The sequence below is a fragment of the Taeniopygia guttata genome, chromosome 3 (assembly GCF_048771995.1).
Source record: "Taeniopygia guttata chromosome 3, bTaeGut7.mat, whole genome shotgun sequence".
In the NCBI taxonomy this organism is placed as follows: Eukaryota; Metazoa; Chordata; class Aves; order Passeriformes; family Estrildidae; genus Taeniopygia; species Taeniopygia guttata.
The window spans coordinates 21,517,092-21,539,023 of NC_133027.1; the positions used below are offsets into that span (position 1 = coordinate 21,517,092).

The 21,932-nt window shown below is 38.5% G+C and overlaps 1 protein-coding gene and 1 long non-coding RNA gene across 4 annotated transcripts in view; one reads left to right on the forward strand and one right to left on the reverse strand.

Annotated features, from left to right (window-relative positions):
- The window catches only part of SH3YL1 (SH3 and SYLF domain containing 1), a 75,315-nt gene that overhangs the window by 48,330 nt on the left and 5,053 nt on the right, over window positions 1-21,932 (forward strand). Inside the window, exons 10-12 of one of the 3 annotated variants that reach the window (XR_012054876.1) lie at window positions 11,248-11,382; window positions 15,590-20,983; window positions 21,065-21,121. Coding sequence is in view for 1 of the 3 variants with exons in the window: in XM_072926390.1 (XP_072782491.1) it covers window positions 11,248-11,348 (101 nt within the window). In the remaining 2 variants the exon portion in view is untranslated. Of the gene's footprint in view, window positions 1-11,247; window positions 12,094-15,589; window positions 21,122-21,932 lie in introns of those variants that run through there. The other 2 variants (XR_012054875.1, XM_072926390.1) reach the window with 2 other exon arrangements.
- LOC140683656 (uncharacterized) overlaps window positions 1-21,932 on the reverse strand; it is a 46,170-nt gene that overhangs the window by 16,668 nt on the left and 7,570 nt on the right. The gene's annotated exons all lie outside the window — the stretch shown is intronic.

The following is a 21,932-nucleotide window of genomic DNA, read 5'->3' on the forward strand; positions in this document are numbered from 1 at the left end:
GGATATCTTATTACTGGAATGTGTCTTACTTAATTTAAATGTAATATAGGAAATAAAAGATTCAGCAAATTAGCCTAATGCCAGGAAAGTCATTGGTTGTCAAAAACAGACCTTGAAGCACTACAGAACTCTACTGCCTAATTCCAAATGTCACTGACACAGGCTGGATCAGTTCACATCAGTGGGCTTAGTCTAATTCCAAAAGTGCTTTTGCAGTAAAACCGCTTTACAGTAAAAGGCAGTCTGCACATTTCTGTGAACTAAGATCTCTGTAAGCAACAGTGATTGTAGCTCAGGTTCTCTGCAGTAGGTCTGGGAACAAAAACCTAGAGATACACAGAGTCACCCATGAGATTCGTGTTCTGGTAAGAGAGGTTTTCCATCAATGAAAATCCATGGCTGTGTTCCTTTGCTACAGGATGCCTGACCAGTTCCAGAAGAAAGATAGTGAAGAAGATGGTGTCTCTGGCATAATGTATGTAATGAGTTAGGAGGTGCCTGGTATCCAGCTGTCAGTGGGGACTGGGAGAATAGATGTCTGCAGCACCAAATCAGTGAGAATCTGTACTGGAAGAGAAAAAATGAGTTGTGGAGCCATGGGATTCCCTCAAGGGGATACTTAGTAAAAGGTAGAGTTCACAGGGGAAGTACTTCTGCTATGTGTTGAGCAGGTTCAATAAACAGTTTTATAAGCAGTTATTTTCAGGGTTCAAAACAACTATTTTTATTGTTGAAACAGTTAATCAGAAAACAGTAATTTCTATACATACAGTACAGGTACTTTCCATATTTATTTTATGATTATATTTGTATATAGTAGCTCAGTTTCCTGTCAGTCCTCATGGGATTTGTTTTGAGCAAGGTATTCCTGAAGGGTCATAGTTAGGACTGTGTGCTCTGTGTTCAGCCTCCAGAAGAGATGACTGAGAGGGGACCTCATCAATGTCTTTCAGTGTCTGAAGGGAGGGTGTCAGAGGATGTTTCCAGGCTTTGGTCACTGGTGCCCAGCAATAGGACAAGAGGCAGTAACTGATGCACGGGAAGTTCTACCTGAATATCAGGAAAAACTTCTTTACTGTGGGGGTAACTGAGCACTGGATCAGATTGCCCATAGAGGCTGTGGAATCCTGTGTAGTATGCCCTAGGATGGCCCTGCATGACGAGGGAACTTGGACCAGATCACAGAAGCACAGAATCAGTTTAGTTGGAAGGGACCCACAAATATCATTGTGTACAACTCTTTTCCCTGCACAGCACCATCCCCAAGAGTGCCCAAGAGCACTGTCCAAACTCTGTTCAAGCTTCTTGAACTCTGCCAGGCTTGGTTCTGTGAGCACTTCCTTGGGGAGCCTGTTCCAGTGCCCACACACCTCTGGGTGAAGAATATTTTTCTAATATTCAACCTAAACCTTCCCTGACACAGCTTCAGGCTATTCCCTTGGGTTCTGTCACTGGTCACCACAGAGAGGAGATCAGGGTCTGCCCCTCCTCTTCTCCTCATGGGGAAGTCATAGACTTCAATGAGGTCTCCCCTCAGTCTGCTGTTTACCAGGCTGAACAGAGGACCCACTGTGGTTCATTCCAACCTGACCCAGTCTGTGACTCTGTGATCCCTAACATATCTTTGGCACCTTACCTAATTTTATCCCTTTATGTTTGTTTGTGATACTTTAAATATGTGGCCAAAACCATGGACTGTGTTCAGTATTATAATATATTAAAAAAAAATAATAATCTGTTCCTTTAGTAATATTTTAGCTCTAACTCATGATCTTAAAAGTTATTTTGATAATAGGTATAATTTGAAAACTTTTCACCTCCATTTGTTGATTTTTTTTTTTTTTGGAGGCCATTGCAGACCAAAAAATATTTCTGTTATGTGCAGGTGTAAAGTTCCATCATGGCTAATATCTCCAGGTCTTCAGCAACAAGTAAACATGTAATCCCAATCTCCCTTCTCATATCAGGCCAGACACTCCTGTTTAGTGAACCTTTCACAAAAACTTCTCAGGCCGGTCTTTCATGATCAAGTGCTCTGTTTCACTCTCTGTATGCACACCCACCCACCCACACACACACAGGGTGGTTATTTTGGAACTGTGTTAAATTTTGAAGACAGATTTTTACAGATCAAATCAAATTTTAGAGACTTAAATCCATTCTGCATACATTTCTGTTAATTCCGTACATAGCCTATGCCTAGGATCATAAGACAAAACGTTGTTCATGTTTGCAATTTATCTTTATAAGAATTGTCTGATATGAAGGGAGCTAAATGTCACCTGTTCATGTTGATTTATTGAGGGTACTTAGATGCAGAGAATTTTTCAAAGTTACACCTTTCTTCTGTGTCACCTAAAAATAGACACAGCATCCAACCTATAAGCATCATTTCTGAAATACGTGGCCAGAACATTTTGAAATCAAATTAGTTTTCATTGGGGATCTAAATTTATCCAACACTTCAGTCTAAAAGTTCATGGGAAACCATTTGACTTTTTAATTGGTTCTTGCTCTTAATTGAATTAGAAATACTACAAAGAAAACCTCTTGGGCTTTTCCCATACCATAACTAATGCAAGAAAAATAAATAAAAAAGAAATAGTAAGCTTCTTTCTTTGGAAAATATTTTTAGTCCATTTAATCTAATATTAAGTGCAAATAGTTCCTTAAATGTCAAGAGTGTATAAACTAATGCATGGTAATCCTTGTGCTAGATTGATATCCACATATTCTATATCTGCTTTCCATTCTGTAATTCTTCATCTACATCTGATTTTGACAGTAAAAATAAAAATTCTGATAATTGCAGTCTGCAGAGGAATTCTGTTATCTGCATTGCTAAGATGAGCCTTTGCATCTGCCTTTATAAAGCTTATAGGTAGCACTTTGGAGTTCTCTCCTGTGGTTCTTGAGACTTTTACCTGAGAAGGTTCACATTCCATTTGACATTCTGAAAGAGGCAAATACTCCTAACATGCTCATATTCCCATTTCTAGCCTTTGGCTTGAGAATTTGTTTTATACAGGAGTGTCTCTTACCAGCACAGAAAGCAGCCTGGGCAGGACCTGGGGGAGCCGAATGCCACATGGAGCATCTGCCTCGCTGGAGGCTGAGGAGCTGCTTTGCTGGTCCAGCCTGAGGACTCTGTCTGCAGTGGCAATATGAGCCTGAAGGGTATTCTAGCTACATGAAGTGTTTCGTGGACTACTTGAATGCAATTTATTCCATTCACAAAAACAATAATCATAGTTAAAGTAATTTTATGGTATAAGACGTTTTGAAGCAAAGAGTTTCTTCTCCTTACTTCTTTTTCACCTGTGTATCCTTCTCCAGTCTTGTGCTATTCCTGTGCTATGTGTGGCCAGTTGGTATCTGGCCTGCTGAATGCCTGAGGACTATGTTTGACAATGTCCAAGGCAATTAAACCTAACCTTACTGTGCCTCCCTCTAAGCATGTGAGTAATGCTAACCACGGTATCACACAGATATTTCATGAGAAAAAAAAAAAAAGGCAAAAAAAAAAAAAAGCTATTTACCTGGCTTTAGCAGCCAAAATTCTCACATCATTCCTGTATATAAAAATTGTTGCTCTGTCAAACCAGATATACGGTCTCACAACAAACATTATTAGACTGCTGAATTTCTGAACATTTTGTTCTCACAATATTGCAGTGCCTTTTCTGCTTTCAGACATTTTAATTTTATTTTCCAAATGGAAATTCCAATAAAATATTTTTTTCCGAGAGTTTTAAATCTTTTTAGATGCTAATTTCATGCCAACTAAATGTGAATTTATGCCTCACAATAAATTTAGATGATGCTCTTGACAGAATAAATAAAGCACCTGGATGCAAAAGTATTGTCACAGATTGACAGTTCCAGCTGGTTGGAAGACATTTTTGATTACTAAAGTATCAAGTCACTTAAATAGGTGCCATTCTGTAATATTTTATCAACTGCAGAAATTTGGGTCAAAATGAAATGTTTTGAAGCAGAGGAGATGTCTGTTAAAATACCAGGTCTAATTTGTCTCAAACATTCTGTGACACTCATTTTTTGTAGAAACTAGATCTGCCCGTTACCTTCTAAAACCTGTCTCAGGCTATTACTTGCTCTCAGCCTTGTATTCCCTTTAGTGTGTCTTGTATTTTAATTTCCCAATTTCCTTCTGTCATATCTGATGTCAAAATTAAGGCCACAGTTAAGCCAGAAATTCAAAACATCAGTCTCTTATTGTAATTGGTTTTGTGTCAGCCATCAGATTCTTACAAATGTGAACAAGGACAAGCTGTTTTAAGATTTTGCAGCTGAAGACTGTATTTGATGTGTTTTGGATCATTCCTTCTGAATATCTGATCTCATGCTTTTCAGACTAGCCCCTTATTTCCTTCTGGGAATGCTGAAAATACTTGGGCCTGTTCCAGCTAATTTTACATCAGTGGGATTCTTTTGGTAGCTTGAGGTATACCAAATGTTAAATTGTGCCATATTTACTTAAAATCTACATTACTCTCCTGGCTTTACTAGGAGCCATACTGCTGATCAAATTGCAGTGTAAAACAGAGATTATTGATGGATTTATAAGCCTCTGAAAGCAATCCAATCAGTGTTTTCTCTGTGGCCATCACACTCCCAAGCAATACGTTCTCTTTATGCAGGTTTCCAGTAGCTCACATTCTTACCAGAAAGGATACTTGCTTTGCATCAGTCCATGCTAAGAATATTTTTGCTATGTACCATCTATGTGTTTTTCTGGTCCGTTTCTTCTGTGCTTTAGAAGATCATCTCATATTTAAAGCCTGTTACAATATAAGCACTGAAGCAGCCCTGAGCTTGGCAGTTTCCTGTTCAGAGTGGCAGCATCTCTTCCTATAGATTCTTTAGAGTCTGGTCATGATTATGGCAGTCAGAAGAAAGAGAGTTCTTTTTCAAGAATTTTAGTCACAATTGCTCTTTTGATTGCATTTTTTAAAAAGTTTACTATATAAAAAGTAGAATTCTACAGCTACCTCCTCGTTTTGCCTTCTTAAGATTTGGAACACTACCTTAGCTTAAATTGGAGTATTTAATGATATGAATAATTTCCACTTGTAGCAGGGCTTCACCTTCTAATGGACAGAGGTACCATTCTATAGCCTAGCATTCATTGCATGCTATAAATGCTATAAAAGTGCAATGATAAATTCTAAAAAACAAAAGTGGAATCATATAATGGTTTGGGTTGGAAGGGACCTTAAAGTTAATCTAGTTCCAACCCCTGTCATAGGCAGGGATACTGTCCACTAGACCAGGTTGCTCAAAGCTCCATCTAATCTGTCTTTGAACGCATCAAGGGATGGGGCAGCCAAACTCCTCTGGACAACCTGTTCCAGTGCCTCATTATGCTCACAGTGAAGAATTTATTGCTAATACCTAATTTAAACCTACCCCTCTTCAGCTTAAGGCCATTCCCCTTTGTTCTATCACTGCATGCCCTTGTAAAAAGCTCCTCTCCAGTTCTCTTTCAGACCCCCTTGAGGTACTGGAAGGTGCTCTGAGATCTCCCTGGAGCCTTCTCCAGCCTGAGAAACCCAAACTCTCTCAAAGCCTGTCTCCCTAGGAGAGATTCTCCAGCCCTGATCATTTTATTAGCCCTCCTTTGGACTTACTCCTGCAGGTCCATGTCTTTCATATGTTGGGGCCCCAGAGCTGGGCACAGACTCCAGGTGGGATCTCACAAGAGCGGAGCAAAGGGATAGAACCACCTCTCAAAAATTGCTGGCCATGCTGCTTTTGATGCAACTCAGAATGCCTTTGATATTGCTTGGTCACATTGAGCTTTTTAACCAACACTCCCAAATCCTCTTTCCTGTGGTTGCTCTGAAGCCATTCTTTGCCCAACGTGTGCTTGTGCTTGGAATTTCCCTGATCCAGGTGCAGGATCTCGCACTTGGCCTTGAAGTAGAAGGAAAGCATATTCAGCACCAAGCACCACATCATTCAAAGAGCACTCTTGTTTTGAACATACACCTAGATTTGTGCCATTGACTTCCAGGTACCTGTTCATAAATGTTTAGGAGTCCTCCCAGCTTGGATGTCTGTTTTTCCAAAGCAGTCAGTTAAAAGAGGCAGGTTGCATGAAGTACCTTCTAGAGTGCTTTCTGGAGTCTGCAGCACAGAAGATTAACTTGTTTCATGACACTGCCCTCCTAATGTCATTCTGTAGAGAATCCCTCAGGATGAACTCTGTTTATAAATCCTTTTTACTTGCATTTTAAAAATAAGTACAATTTTTTTTCTCCATGACCTAATAAATTAAGAAGGGAGACACAATTTCATATCCTATTAACCAATGTTTGCAAACTGGAATGTGAACTGAAGCTATGGATCACTGCCACTGGAAATGAGGAATGAAAAATCTAAGAAAGGGAAAGATATAATTAAAACCAATATGAGTTCATATCTACTTTGGTAGTAGGAATTAAAATGGGGTATTAATCTTATTTGATAATTTTGGCACACTCAAGCTATCTGCTTATTTCATCATTGCCTTTTTAGGTACTAAGATAAATGCTGCTTAAAAATATGTATCTATCTAACTTCATATTCAGAGAACTGGGTTACATTAATTTAACACCCTTCAAGTTATTATTCTTTGATCAGTTTTGAAATATTCTTGGCAAAACAAAGAGCTGGAAAGAGAACTTCCTGAACTGAAGAAAATACACATCTCATGAAAAGTTGTTATTTATTAAAAATTTTTAAATCATAAATTGCTAAATGGGTTCCCTGAATTTAATAATATTACTTGCTGATGATGTCGAACAACAATGTACATTCCAAGCCTCAGAAACTCAGGTAATCTGGAACATCTTTATTTTTACATGTTATAACACAAACATTTTATATTTATATCCTTCTTCTGAGGATGATGTTAGAATAAAAAGACTAATTCTTTTACATTTTAAAAATGCCAATTTTCTTCAACATGAAGAGTTTGCTCATAACAACTGGGCTCCAAAATCCAAATGAAGAAATTGTTTAACATGTAACTCATCAGTTCCCCATTAACAGATCCTGGCTGGTAGTATGAAACTGGGACATTATTGATTACAGTTCCAATGAGATGTACTAGCTTTAATAAAGCCTACAAGCAACATGTGCAGGCAAGCCAGATTCAAAACTGAAACATTATCTAAACAGAGTTGATTTCAAATGTTTCAAATGTAAATAACCCACCGGGTGGTCCTTGAGACTGTCAGCAGTCATTATTTTCTGTAGCATAAACAGGGCTGTCAGCTGGGATTTCTGTCACAGAGATAAAAAAGTCATTCTTCCCTTGCAAATCCCAGGCTGCTTTTAAAGCAAGTCATGCACCTCCAAGATAGATGGAGAGTTCCTTTCTGGATTTTAGTGAAAGTATTTTATAAGCTGCCATGGAAACCAGGATAGGTGTCTGAACTGTGCAGTCTGTGAGGTAAAGGTTAATGGAGTCAGCAGAATAATAAGCCTTGCATTTCTGAAATGTCTAAATAAATGCATAATTTCCACAGATTCTGCATGTTTGTTTTTCAAAGTTTTCTGCAGGAAGCAAAAACTAAACCAAAAATCACAGATGTTAATAGATGACAAACATGTAAACTTGGATGAAAAATCACTGTATGTTAGAGGCTACTGCTTGAAGTAAACAAAGAAAACATGATCAGTTTAAGTGATTGGAAGTATTAGTTGATCACCAGGATTTATATAATAGCTTTAAGTTAACTAATCTGATGTAGATATTTCAGAAGAGTGTTACTGCACTGTCTGCCCCAATTGCAGCTGAGCAATTAAAACATCTTAACAAATCTGGTCTGACATGTCTTAGCACAAAATTAATCATGTAGTACAATCTTCTGTATCAACAGTCGCACCTTTATCTGATAACCACCGAAATCCACAGGAGCATTGCCATTGGCTTCAATGGAAAGGTGATTTTAGACAGTTCAACACAACAGAATTTATTTCCAAAATTGTTGAAGATTTTTGCAACTGATTTCCTGGAAGATAGTAAAATTCCCGGGTCCTTCTCAAGACCATTTTTACACTTCCTCCTGGAAATAGTTCATCAGGGGTCCCTGCCTGCTTTCTGTAATAGTGCTGTGCACTGCTCAAAAACTAGAGACTTTCACTCTTTACTGAACAACCAAGATCTTTTTTTATTATTAAAGTTTAAAAAATTTAAGTATTTTCTTTGTGTATGGTAAACTGAATATAGATCCTACCTTCTATGATAGAATCATTCTTTGCAACCCTTATTTATTCTTGCTTACATGCTGCAATTAAGCAGGATCAACAGAAAGCATGAACAACGTGGTTAACCCCTCCTGGTGCCTTGGCTTCTCAATATATATTACATCCCTTAGTAATTTTTGGAAGAAGGAAAGAAAAAGAAATTCTTCCTCTGGAGTGTTACTTGAAACCTGAAAATCTAAGAAACAATGCATGATAAAGGAAAGCTTTTGAAAGCAGCCAGGGTTCTATGGTGAATCTGGACTCTCACTCTCTTCTAGCAAAGACTATTGTCACATTTTAATATGAATTAATGAACTGAATCCCATGGGTTCTTCCAGATGACTTGGCAAGATAAACTCAGATGTATTTTACACAAAAAAAAATATCCCTTCATCTAAGAACCTATGATCAGTCATGCAAAATTGACTTTCTTCATGTCCCTTATCAGAGATACGTGCAGTGGATGGTTAAAAAAATCAAGAAATATTTATTCCTCTCTCCAGATAAATCATTATTCTCTGTTTGTATGTCCTGCAAAGTCTGTCTGTGGTGTTGTGTGTGTGCTTGTCAGATTGCCTGGCTGCAGTTTTTCCTTTCTCCTTTCTTTCAGTGCACTCCCCATGTACTCTCAAGCAACCCCCAAGTATTCACTTCAACCTTCTCCAGAGCATTTTGTACAGTCCTCTTGAGCCTTGTGTTCTTATTCTGGGGAAACACCTGTATAGCATGGCTGGCATCCTGAAAAAAAGCATCTTCCCTTTAAAAGCTAGCACTTGTACTTAATTCTGTACAGTAATATATAGTAGCCTTTATATTTTTCTCACTACAAAACCTTTCAATTTGCTTATCTGTGTAAAATACTGTAAGCATCCCACTACTTTCTACTAGTAAGAGGAATTTGATGACCAACTCCCTCTGAGATCAATGAATTATATAAACATAAAATATTACAGGAATATTACAATTTTTTCTTTTGGGTCAGAATTAACTTTATTTGAAATGATGGTATACTTTAAACAGTTTTTTAGTTCAGCAGGTGAGGCCAGCAGATACTCTGAGTACCTGAGCTAGATATGTCTTCATCCCACAGAGGTGCAAAACTTTCCCCATACGACATTTTACTGAGCAGCACCCCAGACAGTCAGCTGTCATATACCATGTGCAGGCCTACATAAATGAAAGGATGAAAGAAAGGGACTGTCCTTGCATAATACTGAGAAGTGTATGGAGGCCAATTGTCCCAGTTTCTGGGTGCTGAAAGGGGAATGTGCTCTTCTTGATATGTAGTATCCACTGCTTCTTTAAATCACAGCTGTGGATTTTGGTTTTGCCAAAAGTAATTTTTTCAACAGAATGGAATTTTCCATAAAACACTCTCTTCCACAATAACTGCCCATTTTTAAAAGCCTTTGAAACAGGAACTGTTTGGATTGACAAAAATAATTTTTTTATTCAAGTGTTTTCCAGGGGTTCCAGCCCCCTGAAACTTTTCTTCTACTGTTCCCCATAGTTTTTCACCCTTTAATCTGTAATTTTCATACATATTTCCCTTATGTTTGTGTTTGTGCATTTCATGGCCTTTCACGGAAAACAAACTTAGCTATTGAAATAAAAAGGGATAGAAATCCCTGCAGTATAATTGTGCATCAGAGATACCGTAAGCTGTAAATGGGTGCTGTAAATCACAGTACTTCCCTTTTTTCTTCACCTGCCATTATTTTTCTAACACTAACAATACATCAGTCTAGTAATTGTAGTTAAGAAAATGCACTGACATGTCAGATTTGAATGTTAAAGGAAAACACATGGAAGCCACCTGGAACTGTGGTTGCAGAGAAAGAAGATTCTTTCAAATCCTGTTCTCCAGTATCTTTTTATATAAATACTTGTTGCATTTTTTTAGATTAATGCCAAAAGGCTTTACTGTATCAGTCAGTAATAAAGTGGAGGGACTGGGTAAGCTAGGGGTAGATTCTGTGTAGAGGCTCAGCGAGTGTCTCTGAACGTGTGTGTATCCATATGTGGTCTTTGGTGAAGAAGCAATGCCAGAGTGAACCTCTTTGATTGGATTATATTATGCCTTGCCCTTTCCATCATCATTATACTATTAGCTGACATTTATTTTCATAACTGTGCTTTTACTACAGCTGGGAAAAAAAAAAAAAGCCTTCTTTGAAGTTCAGGATTATATTGTGCTGGGAATATTACTTAAGAATTGGCTAAAATACAACAGCGTAGGGAGGGGGCTGAGCATGGGAATTTAAGGCTTTGTGGAGCAAAAGCCATAGAAGTTCTGAAGCCCTGGTCTTGTGATCTTTAACAACATAGTTTCCTACTCTTCCACTCAACGAATAGCACTGCTGATTTACTTGCATGAATAAGATTTAAAGGATCAAAATTACAACTTGACACTGGTGGACTTACAGGCATAGTTTGGTTTAGTCTACTGTAAGATCTAATTTTGCTCTGATTCAGAAGAGAAAAATTAGAAGAGCAAACTCCCTACATAGTCACTGGAGAGAGGTAAGTGCTTCCAGGGCAGACACTTAGGCAGTGTCAGTAAAATGGCTAAGGCAGACAGCACAGATAACATCCTTCTGAAATATAACCATACCATGTGGTTCTTGGAAAATGAGACAGAGACTTGGGTGCATGTTAAGATTAGTCAAAGAAAGATAAACTTATGGTGGAGTTCTTGCTACTTTCATTTGGAATGTTAATAGCTCAAATTAAACAGTGTAGAGTACTCCAAATACCAGAGCAATGAAAAAGTTTACAGCAATGATATCAACATTTGGAGGGTCCGTATTTTTTCAAGGTCTGTTCACTTCCCATGACTTTTAACATATTTGTACATTGCCAAATATAACTCAGGGTGTAGATATGATGTAGGCCTGATTTAACTTGGGTGCCTGGGTATAATTCCTTCACCGGTGTTATCCTATGAGACTAAAACCGAACCAAACCAAAGAATGTTGCTTTCTATTGTAGAAGTATATTTTGTCCCCGTATATGAAACAAACATCCAGATTTGTGTACTCAGAAGGAGGCCAAGGAGTGAACCAGCAGAGAAAAATTCTCCCTGGGAATAAGAATAAAGTGATTTTCTACGGTCAATGCAGAAATGTAAGTAACCCCTAGTAAAATTATGCCTTTTTTAGGCAAGAGGTAAGTTTGTTCTCAAAGTCTGAAAACCTTGTCTTTTATGCTCCCAAATTCAGATGTTTTATGCAACTTTCACATTAGAGATATGATATGGAATCAAGCACCATCTCATTAAAAAGGAAGATGAAGTTTTAGTCTCACATTTTTGCAAACAGAAGTTATCAAGGACCAGGCTGCCAGGCTGGGAAAATGGCAAAGCAACAGAGAGAAAAGAAGCTGGGCGTTTGTGTCCCTCCAGCCCCCCAGGCTGCCACTTGCTGGATGCAATTTCTTAGTTGAGCCAGCCTTGCCACTTACTTTTCCCTGTGTGCAAGGTGAGGAGCACCTTGTGTTCAAAACACTGCAAGGATTAATAAATGGAAGGAACTGAGCACAGGCATGCTTGAGAGAAGGAAGTCTATTTCTAAACCACCCCTGTTAGATTCTGTGCTGGTTCTTGGCAGCCTGCTCAGCTTACTGCTTGTGAACAGTGGGACTGGGCTGGTGCCTTTCTTAAAGGGACAGCACGGTGACAAGCTGAGCTCCCTGTGGTCTCCATGGTGTTAAAGAAAGTCAAAGCAAATTATTTGTAATATCAGTATGTGCCCACACAATAATTGAAGCTGTATCCTAAAGACTTGCTGTCTTGGATGAACCCCAGCTGTCCTGGGCATCTACCACTCCAAAAGCAAACCTTCGACCCCTTTATATTTTCACAATTATATGTATGTTATCAAAAAAACAGTAAGAACGTGGGAAAGGGGAAAATAAAAAGGTTAAAAATAAGCATCCTTACTGTGGGAACATGGTGGGGGAAGAGTGGTAAAGGCAGCAGCTCTTCCTCACATCAGAGCAGAACTCTGTGCGAGGTTCTGTTGCCTTCATGCCATTTTTTTTGCAGAAAGGCACTGTTGCCTAAGCACCTGCCTGACTTACACTAAAGCGAACAGGCAGCTTTTAAGAGAGACCCAAAAATGAGTCTCTCTTAGAGGCATTAAAAATGGCCTCAGTTTGTGCTTACTAGGTCCAAAGCCAACAGGAGACCTGGCCAAGCAAATGCACTTTCTTGTTTGGCAAGTTTGGGTGCTGCCTGTTTGCTGATGAGAACACACAGATATCCTATCCTATCTAATTTGAAACATCTGTGGAAAGAAGTATTACTTGAATGATAAATACAGAATCAAAGGTTCTCGTTGCCAACAGAAAAAAAGAAAATAAGGCAAGAAAAAGAAAAGGCAATAAAAAGGGCCTCATTTTTGCTGCTTTTTCCATTGCTATCCTTTAGTAAACACTAAAATGAAAACAAACCAAAAAGGAACCTATATTAAAATACCTTATATGCTAAAAAGGTTGGATCCAATTGCTCTTGAAGTCAATAGGAATTAACTTTAGAGAGCTTTATACTGAATGCCTAGAGACATTCTTCTTTCAAGAAATTAGCTGCCTCATTGAATGTATATGAAGAGTTTAGGATAAAGTAAAGGGCATTTGAATTACAGAGCTACTGGATAATGTGTCAACAGCTAGGGTTACATCAGCCACAGCCCCAAGAAAATTACAGATTAAAATAAAGCATTGATATCAGCAAGAATATCAATGGGCTCTGTACTAGCTCAAGAGTATCTGTGTTTACCATCCTCTTGTGTTTGGGGCTTTTTTTCCTAAAACTTTGTACGTTCCAAATAAAATTAATGCCCTTGGGGCAGTATGAGAAGCTGAGCAAGGCTTCTTCGTAAGTGTTTGTGAGACATAAAAGACATTACTGCCCAGACAGTTTCTCATGAACATAGAGCAGGAAGAGTCAAAGCCCAGGTTTTGTCAGACACAGAGAAAGGAGTAAGGGATAGGTCACTCGTGGAAGAAGATCTTGTGATTCCAGATAAATAACGAGGGTTAATAATATCTAACAAGTTAACATGGTCCCACCAGTCTGCTTCAGTGAGACAACACTGGAATGTATGAGAAAATGACATGCTGGACAAGTTACGGGAAGGCATAACCTTGGGAAGAAGCTGTAGAATAGAGGGTGAAAAAATGTTTCTATCAGAAGACTGGTACCACCAATTAATTAATTGAAATGTTTTGTGGTTCATGCGTCAGCCTCATTTTATTTTGGGAGTCAGCTTTAGCAACTTAGGAGGAAGATGGCAGAAGAACTGAATAATCCATTTGCTCCCATAAACTAAGGATTAATGGAATAGATGTCTGTTTTTCTTTTGAGTTCCAAATTATATTAAACATCCTTTTTTTTCTCCTTATGCTCTTCCCGTAAAGCCAAAGCCTAAAACTGGCAAGGCCCCTCACATGAGGGTTACACAGAAACCTGTGGTGTTCTGTGAAGCCAGAAATTTGGTTTAAGCTTGAAAGCCCTCAAGAAAAATGCTGTCACACGCAAAGCTGTTTGTAATTTTTGATAGCAGAACTTTCCCTCCTGTGGCTAGTAAAGAGCCACCCCGAGTGCTGGGCGGGGTGAGTCTGCAGCAGGAATGGCAGCAGCAGCAGTCAGAAGCACTCAGCAGTGAGCAGCAATGGACCATGCAAAACTCAATGAAGCAGTTCTTCTTTTGGCCTCTGCACACCTATCCCAAATGCATGTGATTTCTGAAATTTACCAGAAGCAAGTAAAAACCTATTTCTTTTCATTCGCTGTCCTGGAATGTTTGTTTTCCCCCTTGCTTTTGGGCATCAACTCAGCAGAATCAAATTTTTAGCTCGATACAAAATCCAGCATACAGGCAAGAAAGGGACAAAGATGGTCATTGATACTTTTGTTCTTAGATATTTGCATGCACATCACTACTGTGATAGAGGGGCCACACTGAGCTACCCAGACTTTTTGCAAAGCACAGAGTATCTTGACATCTCAGGTGATTCTATAACTACAGAAATTCAATGTAAGTCATTTATTTACGTGACCTGGTGATCCTTTCTGCAAGTTTATGTAATGTTCAAAAGCTAACATTAATATGAGTTCCACAGATTTTAATCTGCTTCTACATTTTTATGTTTATCTGATCATTAAGTGAGCATCTGTATTTCATATTATGGAATAAAATTTACTGAGGAAATAATATACAGTAGGGAGAGTATTCATGAAAGAAGTACATATTGAGTATAGTTTGGCTGACATTCAAAAATGCAGAGCTCTGATGGCTCAGTCCATTTTAGTGGGATTCTTCCTCTCAGATGGGCTAAACTTTGTCAGTGGCAGCAACCAAGCATTAGCTAACTAGGCTTTTGATAGATGGAGGTTCTGCTTAGCCAGTTGGAATAATAAACTGTTTTGAAAGCAATTTTAATCCACTTTCACATTGAAAAAAACCCTTATAATCATTGAAACTGAAAGTCTGAATTAGAAAATAATCCAACACATAGAGAAGTAACTAAAGCAACTTATTTTTCTGCCACTAAAGTCAAAAGAGCTGAGCTGGTAGTAGAAAAACCTAGAGTGAATGTTACTTGATAGGGGCAGTGGAAATCTAAAATTCAGTCTGATGCTCTATAAGTGAAAGATCTATAGATATATACAATTGTTATTGAGAAATACATAAAAGCTTACACTTAATGGGGAATTAGGTTTCTTTTCTAAATTTGAGGCCAAAGTTTAACACCCCCCAGTTTTCAGTCTTGTAGTTTTTAATTGCTAATTAATACAGTTTAAGAACCATCAAATTTAAAATAATAAAAAGTTTAAAATATATTAATTGCAAATATAAATAAGTGCAACAGATGAAATATTGATATTCAAAACAAGAAATTATTTCTTATTTCCTCATTTCTCCTCTTAGTTTTTTAAATAGCAGTCTCCACAGACTTTAAAAAGGAACAACAAAGATGATTTAGGAGAGTGTACATGGAATAAAAGTAAGGAAATTGCTAGAAAAAATTACCTTAAACCAGATTTTCATAATGACAGGCTGATAAAGTAAAGGGACCAGATGGGCAAGAATATTGAAGATAGAACAGAAAAAGTCCTCAGTCTTTGTTTTAAGCACTTTTACACATTTTGTTTGCCATTATGTTATTGACCTAAAGAAAATATTGACTTCCCTGGATTCCTAATTTCTGTAATGGGGGGGTTTATAGAAGAACAGTGTCAGTTTGGTCATACACAGTTGATAATCATTGCAAGGAGAGAAGGTAACTTATCAGATTACTTTTCATAGCTTTTTTTTTTTTTTTTTCCCAGCTCTAGGAACTACTAGGTTCAATGCTGAAAGATTTGGGGTGAAATTGTGGCCAATGGGAATTTTGCCATCAACTTCAAAAGATTCAAATTTCATCCTAGATCTATCTTATTTGTTTAGCAAGAACATGCTTATTTTTCTGTTCTTTTTCTTTGTGCACAAACTGTCAGCATTGCGTGAAACAAACCATCTTGATTTCCAGCGTGTTTTTCAAAAGCCGGGTGATTGCCAAAATTGCAAATCCAATTTGTTCACAGACTGACCAGTGTGTGATCATTCCAATTATATTTGGCACATGTCAAGTGGAAGAATCAAACCTCCCTCTTTTTGGATCACTTATAACCACTTCAAAAAATAAACTCCCAATATAATTAGCTGCTGAAATGCTTGGCGAGTTGCCCTTAAAAAAATCCCCATCAGGAAACACACCCCCTTGATTCTTCCCGGGCACGTTCTTCAATAACAGACCCAGATCTTGTCCCCTGCACTGGCACTGATTAGTGTAATCCTCCTGGCTGCCTGTGGGTACCCCCAAAAACTGGTTTTCCCACAGCTGAGGTCCAGGAACTGTGTTACATGAGAGCTGGACGATGTGGCAACACTCCCCCTTCAGAAGCTCCCACTAAGCACAAGCTGCTGCTAAGCCCATGTGCAAGCTGGAAGTGTGCAGCAGAGCTCACTGGAGCCCTTACCCCAAAAAACTCTGCTAATGATACATGTTGAGGGTTTTTCACAATGCATCAGTGAAAATGCATTATCCTATCAAGCTGTCTGAAACCCTGTATGGGAGCTACCTTTTCCAGAATAAATCTGCCTTAAATCTTAAAAACAGTTTGCATAATCCTGCCAAAATGCAGAGGAAGAGTCAGTGAGCCAGTTACCTGGTTTTGCTGCTATCTTGAAACACAAGAGCTTTTCCTCTTATTTCTTTACATTTTTGTGGGTTTTCTTGTCTTCCTTTCCAATGGCTGTCATGAGAATCACTTCAAAACACTGAGAAACTGAGAAAGAGAAAAATTCAGTGCTGAAGAAGGAAAGCAGAACAGCAGGTAAAAGTATCATGGAACTGAAGCTCATTCAGCAGAACTACACTTTTTGAGAACAGTTTGGCAAGAGAGAAAACATGCATTTGGACTTTTCAAAGTCATATACTTTACCATCAGAGCACTGGGGACCTCCCAGTGCCTAATCCTTACAACATGTTACTTCTGAAGACAATTCTACCTCTACTCCCTGCTGTTGTTAGCAACTTTTGTGAGTACCCATTTTGTGTGGGAAGACTTATCGACTAAAATATTAAATCAGGCCCATCTCACAGCAGCCTCTGTAAAAGAAAGAAACGCTTTCCCTCTCCATGAATATCTGCTTGAAACAGCGCCTCATGTTTTCCTGATGAACTATTTCCTGATGATTGTTTTCCATTTTCCCCATCTTCTCCATCCCAGTTCAGTTCTCATGTAGAACACAACCAAAGGCATGTTTTAGACAAGACCAAATGATTTGGCTCTGCTTCATCCCCCTTACCCAGGAATAGCTTAGCACAAAAGTTGCCAGACAAGCCTTGCAGAATCCATATTTGGTAAGTATTGTTGCATTTCTTTCACATCTCTACTTATGTTTTTCTTCAAATTTGTTCAGAAATCACAAACACTGACAAATGGATCAGTAGATGCCTGACTTATGTTTTTCTTTCATTAAATATAGCTTGGAAGTTTATTATTCTCTAGTCAAAAGGTAGCAAAGTCAATGTGATGGGTGTATTTATACTGGTTCCTACCAGACTTCTAGCTCTGTGTGCCAGTTCTCTCAGTGTTCTGGGAGCATCTGATGCCTCTGGCTGAACTGTGGTGAACTATTTAAGACTGTCATCTTGTAGTCAATATTGTTCATATCCACAGGTCTGTTCTTACTGTTTTCTACCATAGCTTCCCATTGAAACATGATGAGACACTTCATTTTAAGGGTAGAGTTTATGTTCACATACACTATCTCATGGAGTTGTGTGAGATGGCTGCCAGAAGACTGCACTTTCAGGAGAAAAATAGTTGTACTTGGAAGGATATGTAAACCCTAACACAAATATTATGAAAATAGTGTTCAAACAGGTAAGATACTGGATCTTCCTTACCCTTTTTTAGTTAAGGAAAACAATTATTTCTAAGAGAACAGATTAAAAACTTATTAACATCTAGATGATATTGTTTTGTGTTGTATTTCTGCTTTTTAAGGCACTGCAGCAATCCCCACTTTAATGTGCAGTGTTGGGACTTTCTGCCTCTTCTTTATAAATGTGTATTTCTGGATGTCTATAAATTGGCCACTCAAGATTGTTCCAGACAGATACTTGGCTTCCAGACTCTAAGTGCAGAGAAGAATGGTTTTCTTTTCCTCTTGTACTGACAAAATGTGATAGTGTGTAAGCCACACCACTGGAATGCAGTAAGTAAACAAATATTTAAAAGACATTTTAGCAGCCTCAGCCAGTTTATTTACCTAGCTCTAACTCAAATGACCTCTGTTTAAAGCATAGTTCAGGCAGTCAACTGCACCCCAAGTACTTGCATCCTGGCCCCTCAACAAGAATAAGGAATATGAACAACGAGCGTCCTAACATCTGGGAGTAGGCAGGAACAATGGACACAAAGAAGTACCAAAGTATCAGGACTGCATTTGCAATCTTGTATCACATGCCTCAATCCCAGATATTTCTGGTGAGGCTTTGCTGACAGCTCCTGAGGCACAGTTTACACTGCCCCCAGAACACCAGACTGTGGGCAAGGAGACCCAAACCTCCCCATACCAAATAGAAAGCCATGGAAATGCTCCACTGCTATTCCACTCTTGAGCAATTTTTATAACGGGAAGGAAATGCAGGCCACAGAGAAAGAAGGTAGAGCACCCAATATTACAAAATTTCCCCACAGTTGCCTCCTTTTAGAGGGCTAAGGCTCCAACACTACATTTCATGCCATGAAATACTCTTATTGCTATTCCTCAGCTGCTGGGGAGTATCTTTCCTCCCAGCCCCTCCTGGGGGGAGTGCTATGAATATCACCTCCAGCACAGCAAGCTGAGGCAGGCAGCAGCCACGGATGGCATTTGACTTGGAAAAGGTTTGGTTATGTGAACATCAGCTTTCGCAATCTGATTCATAGCCTGAATAAAGGTTACAAGTTTTCAGGCTGGTATGCACCACATTAAACATAAGATTGTAGCCTTTCATTTAATCTGAAGAGAGTCAAGTTACAGGGAACATAACAAGTCTTTAGAATACTCCATACAGTTGAATTTCCCCCCCTTTCTCCCCATTCCATGTTCCTTTCCAGCAGATATGAGAAGAAGTCTGGTTTTCAGAGAGGTAGTGAAGGAAAACAAATATTTACATATCGGTTGTTCCTCCAGGGCCACATGAAATTGATTGCTCAAATCAGCAAGAGAAGAAAAACACTGTCTGCTATCAATGACTGAGTTAATCAGGAGTCTCAAAGGAAAAGTTTGTTGTAGAAGAGTGAAAATATTCATCCCCTGTCCCTTCCTCTAAGGAAGCTTCAACACTGAACCAAAGCTCTGCAGCTTTTCTTTGCTTGTGTCTGAGGCATCCAAGACCCCTCCATGGCCTCACAAGGGTCTAACATATCTAAAGAACAGTTTTAGTGGCCTCACAGCATCTCAAGACATTAAGTTCTTAACCAGTTGCTACCCCAAAATTAAGGAGAATTAGTTGAGACGACAGTTTAATGTAAGTAAATGTATGAAAAAGAGTGAAAAGTCTCTTTAGTGCAGGCATGGGTAAAGGCATCAGCTTCTTAAAATTTATGGTGTTTGCACCACAAGGAAGATTTTCTGATGTGATCAACAAACAAATGGGCAGTGTTTGTGTCAGAAGTGCATAACTCACCCTGAAAACATGCTACTTAAGTTTAGTTGAGTTTTTTGCCCTCTGAGAAACTCTTCTTTTTAAAATACAGGAAAAGCTTTTAATTTTCTTATATATCTTGGTTTCTACTTCTCTCAAATTTTGCACAGGTCCTGTTTAGTGCTGTGTAGTGGAAAATATGAAAGATTTGGTTATTTAAACAGGTGTCTAGCCTCCATGAGATGCACAGGTTACACTGAGTTTAGCAAATGGCTATGAAAGTCATCATCGTAGCTAACACTGCTGATCAAAAGGGTTACAAATATGCTTTTCCTCTTAAAAAAAAAAAAAAAAAGGAGATAATGTATGGGGGTGTCTTAGATTAAAGTTTTTAATGATTTTAATTATTTTATTCTCTGACAACAAATGCGTCAGGATAGAACCAAGTTCCTCTGTGTCCTCTTTGCAATGCCTCAGTGATGTAGTGAGATGCTGATACAAAACCTGCCAAAGGCTGACACCCATTTCTTTCTCTTCAAGGTGCCCAAGGCTATGCTGACTTGGATGAAGGACAGGAGGGATTGAATGGCTGGAGATGCTCACCTGCAGCAACCCCTCCAGCACTGGGGCTGCAGAGACAATGCAGGGCCACAGCAGTGGCTGCCAGCCAGGGCACCTTTCCCACATGTGCCTGAGCTCTTTGTGCAGTGAGGGGCAGAGAAAAAGGGAGTACATAAAGCTGGAGCTACATCTGTGTGGGCTGAAATATGTAATGACCTCTGTTTAACATGTAAGGGCTGACTATGAGAGGTATTTAACATTCTTCAGACATTGATGTCTATCTTTGGTTTTATTAGGGATGGTGCACAATGGATTCCATCAGGAAAGACTATCAGATGGATCTAAATAGCAAAGATTTTTTCAGATAGTCAGCACAAGGCAAGAAGCAGTTTTTACCCCACTGTACCACAGCTGAAACATCTTGCAGGGCTTTAGTGACCAGCAGCACAGTGGTAGCCTCTAGTTTCTCACTTGGGCTTCTCCTGCTGCTAAAAATGTAAGTTATTTATGAGGAGAAGGTCATGTACCCACATTTCAAGCTGTAAATCAAGCCCGAAAACTCTCACAATTTTGTGTAACTGTGCCAGAAGCTAAAGAAGTCTAATATGTAGGAGAAATCACATTTCATTATGCCTGAGAGAGAAGGACCAGAAGCTGGTGGCTGTATCTGAAAATATTTGCATTTACTGTCTTTAAGATAAAACTAAATATGATAAAACTATGTTATTTAAGATAATAACTAAATATGTTATTATCATTTGGTTGTGGGTTTTTTTTTGGTTTTTTTTTTTTTTTTTGGTTGGTTAATCAGAGATTTTTTGTTGTTGTTTTTCTCAAGGTTTTTTGTGTATTGTTACAGCCCTAGCAGACTGGAGACATGAGAAAGACAAAACCTGTAGGAAAACATTCTGTATTTTGAGATGCAAAATGATGCCGGCTAAGTGCTGAAATCAGTCAACACTACTCTGTAGCCATCACAGTAAGTGTCCCTTGCCAACAGAGCTGAAGAGAAGATAGACAGTTCACTGGTCCTCTTCTAAATGTACTCTGCTTCATCCAGGCATCAAGGAGAGAACAGTGCTATCAGGACACAGCTAACCAAGTTGCACTCAACAAGGTGAACACATCCTCACTAAAATACATAAAGATTAAGTTAGCATTGGGAGAATATTTTTCATAAAGTTTGAGCTTTGAACCCCATTCCCCTTTAAAAACTGAACTTAAAAATTCAGCATTACACTTGCTTTTTTAGACAGTAGAAAAACTTAATTTTAAGCTTTCTCTTCCATTAATGTCTTTCTTTTCATTTCACTAGAACTAATGATCTCTGTTCTCTCCTAAATCCTTTACCACTCTACTCCTTTTTTTCAATTTGTCTCATTCATTAAAAAGATTAAATTAAACTCAGAGCCATTGTTCTGTTCTCAGCTTTTCTGAGTCTGTTCTTGACCTTTCTTAACTTCACATTTGCTTCTTCTACCTCAGACACAAAGAAGGGTTATTTATCCCGTATGCTACCTTTGTTTCACCTGTGCAGATACACAGCCAGGATCTTTACATCTTTTTTGGAAGAATTTCATTATTTGAATAGTACCTATAAACTGAACCTCTTAAAATATAAGAAAAAAAAAATAAAAGAAGAAGAAATATTTTCACAGAACAGTAGATTCACAGAATAGCCCAAGCAGGAAAATACTTTGAAAGTTTGTCTGGTCGCATCTTTCATGAAAAAGGGAGCTTAGCTCTTAGTTCCTATAATACCTTAATATTATAAAATAGTGAAAATAATGGGAATAATCCAGTAAATAGAACTGCTTACAGTAAATAGAACCTTCTGCCACAAGGCATTTCCCATCTGATTTGAAGGTGAAAGATTTGCCTAGGACTCAGGCAGGCTGAATTAAGTTATCAGCTTAGGTCACTCACTT